The following is a 14,844-nucleotide window of genomic DNA, read 5'->3' on the forward strand; positions in this document are numbered from 1 at the left end:
CACTCAGTTCTGCAATTGCCTGTATTCTTTCTGGTGTCAGTCTCCTTCCCTCCTTCGACAAGATGTGACCTAAGTAGGTTACTTCTTGTCGGCAAAATTGTAGTTTGGAAAGAGAGACTTTGTGTTTCATGTTACATAAGTGATGCAATAATGACAGCGTAGCTCGTTTGCAAATTTCTTCAGTGTCTGCAGCGATCAGCAGATCGTCTACGTACTGAATCAGAGTTGAACCATTCGGTAGAACAATCGTGTCTAGTTGTGTTTTCAGGGCCTGACTGAATATTGATGGGCTTTCGCAGTAGCCTTGAGGAGCGCACTTGAAGCGGAAGCTTCGTCCTCCTAAATGGAATCCAAAAATATCTACTCTCCTCGGCAATCGGGATGCTGAAGAAAGCGTTCTTCAGGTCGATCACCGAGAACCAATTTGCTGAAGCTGGAACCATCGTCAATAAAGCAGTAATGTCGGGGACAACTGGAAACTGTGGGATAACTATCTTGTTCACTTCTCTGAGGTCGATCACGAACCTGTACACAGGCGGTTGTAAAGGATCAGTACGCTTTAAGACGGGCAGAACTGGACTGTTACAAACATTTCCTGTTGTTTCTTCGATGACGTCTTTATCAATCAGGTCATAAACAATCGTCAATAATGCCTTTTCACATTCGCTAGATATTTTGTATTGGGGAATACGTGGCAACCTAACGTTGGCTTTCAATGTTATGACATACGGTGCTATCTCCAAACGACCTACATCATTAGAGCCATTAGCCCAAAGTATATCAGGAAGTGATAACAATTCAGTCGGAATATTGTCCTTTGACAAATACATTGGAGAAATGACTTTCTTACCTAAAGTAAGTTGTACTCCCAAGGGGGAACAGTACAAAGTCGCATATAACCTTTTTAGCAAATCCAAACCTAACAAATTTTCACCGCAACCTGTTGTAAGAATGAGGGGTGCTTCTAATTCGCACGGGCCAATAGAAAGAGATATAGGACTGGAGATCGGGTTTCTAACAGGGGCGCCAGAGAAACCTACTGAAACATTCATTTCGCCAGACAAAGGTGCGCCAGGAAGTTTCGAGTGCATGATAGAACTTTTTGTAGCACCAGTATCCAGCAGAAATGGCTCTGACACTCCTGAGGTAATTACCTTGACATAAGGTCCATTCTGATCTACTGGAACTGAAACAACTCCCTCTCTTTGTCCATGGCTGTCCTAGCAATCGTTACCCTCATTTTCGTGTTCGGTGTAATAGTCGTCAGCATAGTTCTGAGCTGACCTGGACGACGCATTATTCTGTTGGTCAAAGCTGTTCATCGAATTCTGAGGCGGAAAAGAAGTTGTATTCTGGGTGAAATTTCCACGCCCCTACCTCTAGGGGCATGTTGAACACCTCTTCCCCTTACACCTGAAGCACCGCTCAAACGTCGCGCAAGAGCCGGACAATTACCTTTAAAGTGACCCTCTTCTTTGCAATACGCACATTGATTCGGGCCATAAGCAATACGCTGATGGGAAAACTCGTTTCCTTGCGCGTTTCTCGAATACTGCTGTTGTTGTTGGTAATTGGGCTGACTAGTCGTACGAGGCGGATAGGCTTGCTGGAGAAGAACTTTAGTTTTTAAATCTTTTGTCTTTTTGTCGACTTTATCTAGCTCGTCTTTGCGCCTATTTTCGTAGTACTGGGCTGTAGCTAAAATTTGCGCTGACGTAGAGACAGCCCAAGCACTCTCTGAATCTTTCAGTTTATTACACAGTTCAGGGATTAAATTATGTACGAATTTGTCTACAAACAATCTTTGACCACCCTCGGTAGCCATATCCTGACCACTATGATCGGTGAAAGTCTCCTCAAATCTTGTGAAAAAGTCAGACACATTCTCATCCTTCTTCTGCTTGCACGCAGATAGCTTGTCCCAGTTTACGCGTACTTCAGGCATTATCGTTTTCATGTACGCAATAATTCTACCGGGAAGTTCAGCTATTAACGGCTCAGGTTTAGAACCACCAATTTGTCTAGCATCTATAGCGGCAATGTTCGCCCATGAGTCACCTAGTTCTTGGTCATGGTTCGTATGACGTATTTTGCTCCATAGAGGATGTGGAACAACGTTCCCAAACAACATGTCGATATCCGCTAAATTCATTATACATGAGCTTGCAGTTTGTGATAACTCCTTATAATACCCAGTCGGGTTTTTACGAGGATCAGGCAGTGTCTGCTTGAGTGCTAAAACATCGGATCTTTTCCAGGGGACATGTACCCATACACGCTGGAAATGAGGCAGAATTGGTGGATTCGCATTCGCATCACCTTCCCTCCAAACCGGAGGAACCTCTCTTATGGGGTACTGTCTCGCTCTTTTCCCGTCTGGTGCATCGTCTTCGTGACATGATCTAGAGACGTTTCCCTTACTCCTATAAGAGAGCAATAACTCTATCGCTTTCTCAACATCTGCACCTATAATCATACCTTCATAGAACTTGAAGCGTGTACGCCATAGTTCGTTCATTGTGTATTTGGGATCATTTGTCTTCACATCTTCGCCCAGATATACACACATTTCTTCGAATACGTATCTCTGAGTGGGTGCGTTCCATTGACGGAAAACTTCCATAACAGACTGAACATCATATCTAACAGTATCCGTAATCCATTTACGGGCTAGTTCATTCAGCACTTTTCTTTCCTCGTAATCAGGCAGTTGACTACGGGACTGTCTATGTTCTGTATTAGGGGTCGTTTTAGGCGACCCGAAGAAAGGTGAAAGCAGACCAGTGACGGTACCTGTCACTCTTTGTCTGATAGAAGGAGAACCTTGCGGAGGAGCAAGTGCATCGGAAAAAACAGGCTGAGGCAGAGAAGAAGTAGAGGCAATAGCAGAGGAAGTTGAAGTAGGAGCAGACGTAGTATCATAGACAATAGCTGGAGCTGTAGGCAAAGTCGTAGAAGTAGATGGAGTAGGTAGCAAAGATGGCGGCCCTTGAGAAGGCTGCGCCGGAGAAGTAGAAACCAGCTGAAGAGGAGCTGGCGTTCGTGCAAGAGCTGGGTTACGTGCGCCGGGGCGCGGTATAGTAAAATGCTTTGGCGTTGTAGTAGCGTCTAACGCATACGGTGGAGGTGAGCTTAATAAGTGGGACATTAATGGATCTTTCTCGGATCTCTCCTCTTGACCTTGTCCCTTATTTGGTAACATCGGGTAGCATTTATCTACTGCTAGTTTCTTGCTCCTAAGTATTTGTTCGTTTTCCTGCTCTTCCTCGTTATCCCTGTATGCAACGGCAGCTTGCACCATTGACATACCTCTTTTATTCCTTTTTGCTAATTTTATTTCTTTCTGTTTGGCTTCTTTGCGCCATAAGCGGAAAGAGTCAAACATCGCCGGCCGGGCTTTTCTCTTAAATAATTTGACCTCTAGGTTATCTAATATTTCTGAGTCGAAACTACCATATTGGGGCCATTTTAAAACACCATCCTTGCGGGTGTATTTTATCCACACTTCATTATATGTGATAGGACCTACGCCGTGCTTTACATAGAGCTCATATGTTGGAGTTCCAATCGGAGGAACCGGACAGGAATCCTCTAATCGGGAGTCCTTACTATAACCAAGACAAAACAAGTTTCCAAGTCTGCTAAAACCAGGCATCTTTGCTCACTAGTCTAGCTTCAAACTTCAAAGGATTATCTGTTACGATATTTCTCGTGAATACACAAGTCCTTCGGCTTTGGGGCTTGCAAGTACCAAATCAAAGCGTATCTCAAGGATACCAAAAACTAAGGACAAACTAAGAACTGAAGTATTTGAAGATCGGTGAGGTCGCTAGAAGACTCGTCTATCGTTTCGCTCTACCAAGGATCACTGGGTCCAAAACAAGGCGATAGTCAGGGCAGCAGTCCTTCGTAGCCGTCGGGACGCGGGGAACCTCGCAGCAAAGACCTTCGGAACCACGTCGACATACAGGGGTCGCTGAAGTGGCTGGCCGTCCTCTGGAATTTTCACACGAAGCTCCTCACAAACATCTGGCTTGGACCGTTGCCGCTTGATACCGCCCCGAGTTGGGCGCCAACTGAGGTAACGGGTTTTTAGGAACCCGTTTGGTGCCAGGGGATAACACCCGAAGGCCTCTGAGTTCTCCCTGTTCCGGACCACAGAAACACGGAGTCTTCTAGTCGAGTCAGAGATCAAGTTTTATTGGCAGCTACCAAGTAACAGGTGTCCTAGAAGCACGACAAGCACGGGTCATGTGTTCTCAGGAGACTGTTCGTTTTTACAGAACCAGCCTTCTCCTTATATACAGAAATAATAGCTGCAAGCAAGAATTCTTGAGTTTATGATATGGCTATACACATATTTCTACAATAATACAAAAGAGCGAAGTCATGTAGGCAAGCCCGTATTTTAGATGTCCAATTCGTGATAGATTACCTAGCCAGGCCCGGAACTCCCATCAGATATCGGTGAAGCCCCAATAAAAGAAGGCACCTCCTAGTCATAAAACTGGCCATAAACAGGGAGCGTGGACAGGTGTGTATGTGTGTAGAAAACATGATCTGTACGCGGTGAATGGTTTGTGGTATGTTGTGCATTGATGCTATCGTGTTTGGCCACTGGGCGAGGAGCTGCCCAAACAGGTTTGGCTGGAGGCAAGGGAGTCAGTTGGGACAGGTCAGGGGGAAGTCAGGGAAGGTGGACGTGTCCTTTTAGATCAAGCTCGACCTTTAATTGACTTATCATGAGGGCAAGACACAAGACAAGAGGGACGGAAACTACGATTCAGGGGCGTTAGCATACCTCGATCATGACGCAAATGCATAGGAATGATGTCCTAATCATTATCGGTTCGTCGACACCAAATTCGTCATGGTACGTTGATGTTTCGGGACACGGGTATCAGACCTCGATACCGGGACAACAGTAGGGCCCTGAATTTCAGAACCACACCACTCATATGAGAAAATTTGGTCCATAGACGCAGTTGTTTTCCCTATGCACTAGCACTTTAGATTCAGCCTGGACTGCTGCTTTTACGATTTCATAGATTTTAGCTAACCCAGATATCTGACCTAGAACACGCACTTTGGCTACGAACTTAAAATCTTAATTTTATCCTCTTTTTCCTTCTTTTGTTTTTCTTACCCGATACATGAAAATGAAGCATATTGTAACGATTTTAACTAATTAAACAATCAAGAACCCCTTAGTTACTGGCTAGTACAATGTGCCTTGGTGTAGCGTTGTCACTCTGTACCATCTAATGCAGTGTACTGACTAGTACATTATACCATAAAGTAGCTATGTACCATCTTATGCAGATTGCTGACTAGTTCTGTATATCTTATAGTATAGCTGTTACTTTGTACCATCTAATACAGTGTACTGACTAGTGCAGTATACCTTCAAGTGGCTCTGTTATGTTATGTTATGTTAGGTAATTTTAAAGAGCGCATTGCTGCCCCAGCAAAAGAGCATCCCAGCCCTAAAAGCAACAAAAGGCAACTGATGGCAAAAACTTTTTTTTAAAAGAGTGAAGACTGATAAGCTAAAAAAAATAAAATCAACTGGTAAACAGAACGGGAGAGAACTGCAAGAGCGGTCTACAGTGAAGGGATAAGATGAGTCTTGAGATCCTCGTGGAAAGCCAGATAATTGTCTATGCGTCTGATGGGCTCAGGGAGAAGAGGTTCCAGTGTTTAGCTTCCCGTGAGCGAAAGAACACCCACCGGCGCAAACTCTACTAACCCCGGGAACAACTACCAGGTGTTGGTCCATCGAGCGTAGATGGTGGGTGGGGGTGTAGGAAGAGAGCAAGCCAGCTAGGATCCCAGCAGGGGAAGAATTCAAAATCCTGAAAGCAGTACAAGGGGACTTAAACTCCACACGTCTAGCCACTGGCAACCAATGTAATCTGCGCATAGCACTAGAAGTAGTAGGCATGAAAGAAGAGTTCTAGCGGCTGCATTTTGGACCCTCTGCAGTCTCATAATCTCCAACTTGTTAGCCCCCAAGTAGAGTGACTCTGTACAATCTAATATAGTGTACTGACTATTCTATGATACATTCCAGTAGCTCTGTCAATCTGTACCATATAATACAGTGTACGGACTAGTACGGTATACAGTGTAGTAGCTCTGTCACACCTTACCATCTAATGCAGTGTACTAACTTGTACAGCAGACCTTCTAGTAGCTCTGTCACTCTGCACCATTGAATGCAGTTTACTGACAAGTACAGTATACGTTCTAGTATGTGTTACTCTGTGCCATCTCATGCAGTGTACTGACTAGTACAGTATACCTTCCATTAGCTCTCTTACTCTGTACCATCTGATAGTGTACTGCGTAGTACAGTGTCCTATCCGCTGCAGTGTTTGTGTAGTACAGTGTACAGTCTAGCCCTGTGTCTTGTAGTGTTGTACTCTGCATGGTGCAGTGTAGTGTGTAGGATAATGTCCTGTCTATGTAGTGCTGTTTGGTGAAGTGTGCGCTTTAGATAAATGTACGCTTTAGTGTAGTGAACAGTCTAGTGCAGTGCGCTCTCTAGCGCTACTTGCTCCTTCCGGATGTGGCTTATATTAATCATATGTAAAACAGAAAGCAGTAATTATAGCCTTTTTTTCTGTCTAATCTCTAATTATGAATCTTTTCTCTGCAGTGATGGTGACTCTGGATCCTGACACAGCTTATCAACAGCTCCTACTGTCTGAGGAGCGGAGACGTGTGAGATTCAGAGGCACAGCACAGACTCTGCCAGACACCCCCAAGAGATTCACCTACTACCACTGTGTGCTGGGGAGCGAGGGGTTCACTTCCGGCAGATATTACTGGGAGGTGCAGCTGCTGCAGGAGGGAGGAGGGTGGCATGCGGGGGTCGCGGCAGAGTCTGTGAACAGGAAGGGGTTCTTCACACGGTCTCCTGAGACGGGAGTCTGGGCTGTGCAGGTGTGTAATGGTCAGTACAAGGCTCTCACCACTCCAGAGACCTATCTATCCCCTTGTAAGAAGCCCCAGAAGCTGGGAGTGTTTCTGGACTACGAGGGGGGGCGGCTGTCCCTGTACAATGCTGACTCCATGGAGATTCTCTACACCTTCCCGCAGGCCCGCTTCACAGAAAGGCTTTACCCGTACTTGTGTCTTTGGAGAAAAACTGAGCTTAGGCTACTGTGAGCTGCAGGGAGCTTCAGCCCCTCATCCTTCCCTCCCGCCCCCTTTTGCAGTGATAACATGTGACCAGGAGCACAGAGACTCTTATAAAAATAAGTCTCCCTTTGGGGATCAGTCTCTTGGGAGAGGGTAGTAATTCTAGTGTCTGGAAAAAAAGGTTTCTTTCATGTAGATTTATGAATGTATAGATGTCAGCCAACCTCCGATGTGAAGAGCCCACACCTCAACTGTCGATCCCTAGTTTAAACACCAAGTTACCGAAGAATCTTCTTCACAATTGTGGTATTTTAGTTACCAACACCTTGGTAACATGATGCCACCTGTTCTAGAATGGAATTTGGGTGTGGGTGCAACAATTGGAAGGTTGTTTGTTTGTGTGATTACTCCATACAGTTGCTCCTAATAAATGCCTATCACCCCAATACCTGCTTGTGTCCTCTTCTACAAGCTGGCGATGTCTGGGAGCCTGTAATTTCATTCGTATTCTGGATGCCTGCAGCATTGAGCGTTGAGAGTAAACAGTATTGAGACATTGCGGGTTTCAGAAAAGAGGACCCTTCTGTGCGTTCCAGTAGTGAATGTCCTTGGCATAGTGTAGCAGGACGTCTACAAGCAGTAAAGGTTCACATGCTGCATAATTGAAGGAGTGCAGGTCTGGCGTCAAGGCTCGTGCATCTAAACGGTGCATGCTCTGTGCACGTGGCGCTGAACTGCTGCCTCCGTAGTGCAGCCTGCGGGCGAGTCAATGACGCACGTGCTACGTGTGCACGCATGTTCCATTAATGCATCATGATCTTGGAAAGGCCAGGAGCGGAGGAGGCAGTGTCGGCAGCTGAATCATGAGTAAAGAAATGTGCATCGTCACTGATTCACACTTTGTGAACTACAAGCGGCATGTTTTGAAAAGGGTGTGCCCTATGTCGGTGATTCGCACACCATGGGGCTGAGAGAGGTATGCTAAAGTGTGCGTCGGGGTGATTTGTACACCTAATGACTGCATAATTACAGTACCATATTTATATTCCAGCATACGGCTAGTGCACATCCACGGTGACTCGCACACTTTATTATGTTATATGCTAACTGTATTACATATAATAACTGGATTTTCTGAGTCATTGGGGAACATTAGCCCTCTTATTCCTCAGCTCTGCTATGTTATTAGGTAGTAGTAACTGTCTTGTTGGGAATCACTTTGCAGGTTACACGGCAGAAGTATTTTCGTGTATTTAGTTGTAGGTAGGCATTTCTTGCTCCTAATAAATACCTATCACCAATACCTGCATGTGTCATCTATTGCCATGACAACCAGAAGCCTCTTGTGAAACTGACCCCTACATATCTTTCCCTATACACTTTTTTTTTATACAAGCCCAGACAATGTGTGCCATGTGAATCACACACCAACCGTAAGATGTCATGTAAGATATGATAAAGTCTCTGCAGAATTCAAATTTTTTTTTCTTTCACACCATGTAGCTTCGACAATAATAGGTCACATTATTGCGCTGCATTGACAAGTACCTACTAAAAGTGATTGTTTGTATACATAACCTTAGAAACCATTCCTGCCCCTGTGACAGTGCTATTATTAGTGAACTAAGAGACAAGTCAGTTGTCAAATGAACCCTGTATGTAACCCAGATTCAGGGCAGCTATAGGAGAGTGCGACCGGTGCAGCTGCACCTACGATGACCCGGGAGAGGCGTTGTGTTCAGAAATAACTTTTTATTTTATAAGCATCTGATCTTTACTTGTGTCTAGCAGGTTCCATGCAACAATAAGAATGCCAAGATAACCCAGGTGATTAATGTTTCTGCTGGAGAGAGAGATGGGAGTTTTATCTCGTCACAGTTTTGACTCGTCATAAAGTAGCACAGAGGTTTTGAATACCTGCTGCAAAGAAAGAGTACATGCTGATCACAGAACAGTAATCCTCATTAGTTTGTGTAACATTTCCTATAGAGTGATTTGCACACACAAGATTCATTGCTTCTCTTGGACATTACTGAACTGTTTGGGCACTTTACCACTGCTGATCAGTGCTAAAGTGCATATGCTCTCCCTATAGTAAATTGATGTATGGATTAGTGATTCCATGATTGGTTGATTTGGTTTATTTGTCAGACCCTAGTACAGTGCACTGAGTGTGCTCAGGGCTTTTAAATCAAATGCTCCTGGTGGGCTTGCAACACTGGTTGTGCCATCCACAGAAGCAGCCTGCAAAAGTGTCTCTGCTCTGCCATTGCAGAGCCTGTGTGCAGTCTGACACTGCCATGCTCACTGGGTAAGTGCACCCATTTGCCAGTCCCTAAACCTCCCCTTTTCTTCATATTAATCACCCCTATGGTAGGCCGAAGGCTAGGGTGCATTGTAGGTAAAAGGTAGGACATGCCCTGGTGTGTGTGTGTGGCATGTCCTAATAGTGAATTACAGCCATATTCGTTAATCACTATTGCAAGGCTACCTGTTCCCCATAGGCCGGAATGGGCAGTTTGATTATTACATCTTATAATCCTAACTGACACAGGAAACCAGGTAGAAATTTGAGTTAAGTATGCCTGAACTCAGAATGATAACATACATCTTTTAGTGAAGTTTCTAGCATTCTGTGTTTGAAAATACAACTTTTACAAAGTAGATATATCCTTGCCTAACTATCCAAGCCTGCCTCTGCTAGGTTGTGTATTCCTTGTCTCAAGTTTGAGTGACAGGGGCTGGGGGATTCCAGGAGACAGGGTGAGTCAGCACAGGGCTGAATAAAGAGATCTGCATGTAGATGGGTGGAAGAGTTGCACCTGGGACCAGAAAAGGGCTGTGCCTTCCCTCCACAATGCTGGCTCCACCTCCTGTGGTGCGTCTGATGTCCCTGGCCTACACTGTGAAAGGAAAGAAGGAATCATGTCAACAAAGTGCTCCAGGACTGACCAGAGCAGGTTTGGATTAGGCAAAGGCTGCTCTGCCTTCAGAGAACAAAGGGCACATTTGTATAAAAGAGGGGACCCAAACCCCAGAAGTATAGATCACTTTTGGGAAACAAGAAGAACCTTTGCTGAGGAGAGGAACCAGAGAAATTGAGGAGGAGGCTATGCCTAAGCTGAGTGCTGTTTGGGTGATTGGCCTGCAGTGGTTGCCTGACTGCCAAAGAATGGAGAAAGGACTTTGTGCTACTTTCAAAAAAACTTGTAGAGGACCTCCAAGGGCTTGAGATGGAGCTAACCTTCTTCTGAAGTCTCAGGGACAACAGACTTCACCAACCAGTTCCCCAGAGTTCTTTTGAAGTGCCTACTATTGTGCTGGGCCTCCTGAGGGACTGCATGCCGCAAGGAGCTGGAAGCGCGACTCTTGAAAAAGAAGCGTGTCTCAGCCGCAGCAGCTGTCGTCGCATCACTGAAGAAGGGTATCGCGGCTGTCTGCTTCGCTGAAGCGCCTTGCATCGCTGGAGAAGAGTGTTGCCATCACAGCAGATGCCGTTGCATCACCGGAGAAGCCTGTCGCCGCATCACTGAAGAAGGGTGTCGCCGCTGTTGCAGCGCCGAAGCATCTCGCATCACCGGAGAAGAGTGTAGCTGTCGCAGAAGACGCCGTCACATCACCGGAGAAGCGTGTCGCGGCTCAGAAGAATCGTCGAGTCGCCGCATGGCCATCGGGCGTGCACGCATCGTGTCGCATCAAGAAGACTCCATTTTTAGGTCTAGCGCCTAGCCGTACACTGCGCAGCAGTACTTGTGCAGCGCAAGACATTTTGTGGGTGAAAAATGGAATCTGAGCTTACCTAGAAATCGCACACGCTTGTGCGTTTCCTTTTCAGCTACCCCATTGGCCTTAGCCTGCGTCTGTTAATGAAAGACTGCACGCTATTGGCCAAAGTTGGGCGCATTGCTCCGCCCACGGCCTATTGGTGTCTATTACACGCTTAGTGCGCGTAATAGACATTAATAGGCTGTCACGTGGTTTCAATTATCGTGCCCAGACACGGGCGCGATAATTGAAAGCACGTCTTCTGTGGCGCGCGCGCACCACTCGCAAGCAGCAACGGAGCACCAGGTGCACAGCGCACTTACGGGTAGAAGCTGAACCTGTGCTCTTCTCGGCCTGCCCGGCCCCCTTGATTTCTGAAAACAGGCGTCTGCAGCCTGTAAGCCTCCTTGCATCCAAATACAATCCGATTTCCCTTGTAGAGAAAACATGGAGCGGGTTTTACAGCAGTAGCTATCCACACCATCGGCAATGGCAGACACGGGTAGCTTAGCCAGACAACGCTGGCCATGGTGACTGCAGGGTATTACAGTTCCAGCCTTGAGATCGGACACCTTTCTAATCTTCGAAGTACAAAAAGGTGTGTTTAATGGGATGGGAGTAAACCCCTCTTCGGGTTGTACATTGGAGTGGGTTTTGTTTTTACGTGCAGACACCGAGAGGCGACCCAGTATTCCTGTGGTTCTGCGATTCCCTAACTTGCCTTGAAATATACGCAAGCTCTCTGATTCCTTTACCGCACGGTTGAGAACCTTGATCTTTTCCACTGCAAATGCTGTGCTGCTTTACCTATTGAGTGTGCAGAGTATGCCAATGCATGATTAGTGTTTTGTAACTGGAAGAGGTTTGGCTCAATCGTCTGGCTGGTGTACTGGCGAAGCAGGATTTCTGAGATGTAAATGTGCTGTACCTGGGAGCTTGATGTCCCTGGGTGGTATATGCCGAATTGCAGATAGGTCCGTCCTGGTTTCCCTGCATGAATTAAACTGCCCTGGTATCTTAATGATCCATCCGTCGCTTCACAATTGCGTCTTAAATCCCCAAGGGCCGCAATGTGAGCTTTTCAGAATCCGTGAGCGGTGTTGGGGGGAGCGGAGGGGGGTTGCCTACTAGAGCAGTTACCGCGCCATCATGGAGGAAGTTGGCCTTTAGACCACTTGCACCATAGACTTTTGAGACCAGTCGGTCGGCAGTTGATGCACTTTCTGCTTAGTAAACCAATCTTCAACATGGCATTTGACCATTTTGCCATCGGGCACAGCCCTGAAATCCATCCGGTTTTCCCCGAGTCGCTTACTAACAGAATTCCTCCATACACCATCCTGGCATAGCCCTCCGCAAATTTATCAGATTAAAGGTGTGACGTTTATGAGCGCGACAGTGACTTGTTGCGTGCCCTACGAATAACTCAAGTTGCTGCGTTGTGTTAAATAGCCGGAGTGCTGGTAAGTCGCCCCCGGACAGAGCCCATCCATCGTCAGGTGCACGGTGTAGGCTAACAGACTGCTGGACTTTTTACTGATCGGGAAGGGCGTGGGCCCTGCTGTTCCAGTGCTCGCTTAGACAATCTGCCCATGGGCGTCTGCAGGGGGGGGGGGGGCAAGGAGGGGCACTTGCCCCCCTGGAGTGCCTCCCCTTGCCCCTCCTGCGCACGCTCATGTGCACGATGCAATGACAGCAGCAACAAAAATACCAGTCGAGCGGCACATTATATTAAGCACAGATTTTTAGCTTATGTGTTTTAAGCCTCGCATTTTATTACATCAAACACCCTTTTGGAGAGACCCCCCCTAGTTTTTCATCCCACTTAGCTCTGGAAACAACACCAGGTCACCCCACGTCAAGGTACTGTGCATCATGCATGACTCATAACTTCCACTTTTTCAGATTGCCTATGTGCTGGGGCATAGTGAACCCTGCTCCAACCCACCCCTTGCTTTAGGAACTACAGCGAGGGTGGAGTTCTTGATGGGTCTCATAATTAATGTAAAAAGGTGAGTGAGTAAGTAAGTGAAGGGATGGGTGGATGGATGGCTGGATAGAGGAGTGAAATGATGGATTGATGAGTGAAAGGGTGGATGGATGAGTGAAAGGGTGGATGACGGGCGAAGGGATGAGTGGACGGATGAGTGAAATGATGGATGGATTGAAGAATTGATAAGTGAAAGGGTGGATTGATGAATTGTAATGTATTGTAATTGCATTTATATAGCGCTTACTACCCCTGACGAGGCGTCGAAGTGCTTTTTCGGCGAGTAGCACACTACTCTGGGACCCATAGAGTATTAGTGTTGAATTAGTATAGTGAAACATGCAAGTACATTTTAAGTGGTGGATAGGTTAGTCAGTTATTTGGAATGATAGTAGAAGGATAGAGGAGGACAAAGGTTTGTATTTATTTATCGTTTGTTGACGCACGTAATTCAGGAAGCCTATAAAGGATTATTGGTGAATTAATATGGTGAAATATGGAGTAATTTATTAGTCTGTTACTTGGAGTGAGAAGGATAGCGGAGGGATAAAAGGGGAAGAGAGATTTGCATTCATATAGCACTTGTTACCCCTGATGGGTGTTGAAGCACTTTTCTGGCGAGTAGCATGCACTGCGGAACCCATAAAGGATTAGTATTGAAAATTTGTGTACTATAAATATGAAGTAATTTGAGTAGTAGAAATGTTATTCAGTTATTTGGGCAGTATATTAGTATAGTTGAATATGGAATTTGAGAAGTGAACATGTTAGTCTGTTAATTTTGATTGAAAAGGATAGTGGAGGGATAAAAGAGTGACGTTTTTTTTTGTTTGTTTGTTTTTTAGGTCTCGGCCTAGCGTACACTGAGATTTTATGTTTACAGTATGAGGGCTTGAACCTGCCCCTCCTCTCCATTGGCTAGCTTCCTAAACGGAGGCCAGCCATTGGAGGAGAGGGGCGTCACTCAGTTCAAGACGGGATTGGGGGGGGGGGTGTTTTTGGGGTTCTTTCTAGGCAACGGGAAGAGGAGAGAACGAAAACCACGCCCCGAATACGAAAATGACTGTGCTTTCTCCGAGGCATTCCTGCCTCGCCTCAGAGAAAGATGGTGGTGTGCATGGCGTTGTCTGACCGAGAGGCTTGCGCAACAGACAGAGACTCCCCCACCCACCCCCTGAGCCGGTAAGTTTCCCCCCCCCCTTGTTGTGCTTGCTTTCCTGCCCTCCCTCGTTGTGCGTCTGTTCCCTCGTACCGCCCCCTCGTTGTGCAAATTCATCAGTTAATGCATGAAGTGCAGACTGCTCAAGTTGGAGTTGGCAGTAATTCCCTCTATGTAGTTCACACATTATCTCCTGAAATTCCGAGTTACGTGCGTGCCCTTGGATAGTGCAAACCTCAAAGGAAGCTCGCGCCGGGCTCTGAGGCGAAGCACCACAGCTGTCCATGGATGGGCCTGGTCTGCCTCCACAGAGCTCCGACGGAAGCCGCGCTGCCTCGGTCTCCTGCAGGCGTCTGTCATCTGCTGGAGGAGGGTGGCGGCTGGTGGCCACCCCTCGGCAGGCCTCCCTGGCTGCACAGTCACTGAGCACAGCTGTAGTGTTTTTATCTAGGAACCAGAATCGATCTTTCTATTATATGCCCTTGTCCGGTTGTAATCAATAATATCCATACAATGGCATAGTAATCATATCCATAATTCAGTCGTAGCACATGCTGTACCATTAAGCAAGACTACTTCCCCGGCCCCCCAGAAAGCACACCGAGTTCTCTAAACAAAACCAAGCCTCCAGCAACCTGGGAAATCCCCATTGCTTTTGTTTTGATATCGTCCTAGAACTCCTGTAAAGCACTGTAAGAACGGCCAGTTCTTAGTGACATCTTTATTGACTTCTTATGTCCAACCTTACGTCAAACCCGGCACCTTTCAGGTATAAATATACCAA

At 46.4% G+C, this 14,844-nt stretch overlaps 1 protein-coding gene across 1 annotated transcript in view; it reads left to right on the plus strand.

Annotated features, from left to right (window-relative positions):
• LOC144754218 (E3 ubiquitin-protein ligase TRIM39-like) overlaps positions 1 to 8,443 on the plus strand; it is a 164,922-nt gene extending 156,479 nt beyond the window's left edge. Inside the window, exon 6 of the mRNA XM_078641805.1 lies at positions 6,662 to 8,443. Coding sequence (XP_078497931.1) covers positions 6,662 to 7,173 — 512 coding nt within the window. The 3' untranslated portion in view covers positions 7,174 to 8,443. The remainder of the gene's footprint in view (positions 1 to 6,661) is intronic.
• The last annotated feature ends 6,401 nt before the right edge of the window (positions 8,444 to 14,844 follow it).

Source organism: Lissotriton helveticus, chromosome 5_1 (assembly GCF_964261635.1).
Source record: "Lissotriton helveticus chromosome 5_1, aLisHel1.1, whole genome shotgun sequence".
Lineage (NCBI taxonomy): Eukaryota > Metazoa > Chordata > Amphibia > Caudata > Salamandridae > Lissotriton > Lissotriton helveticus.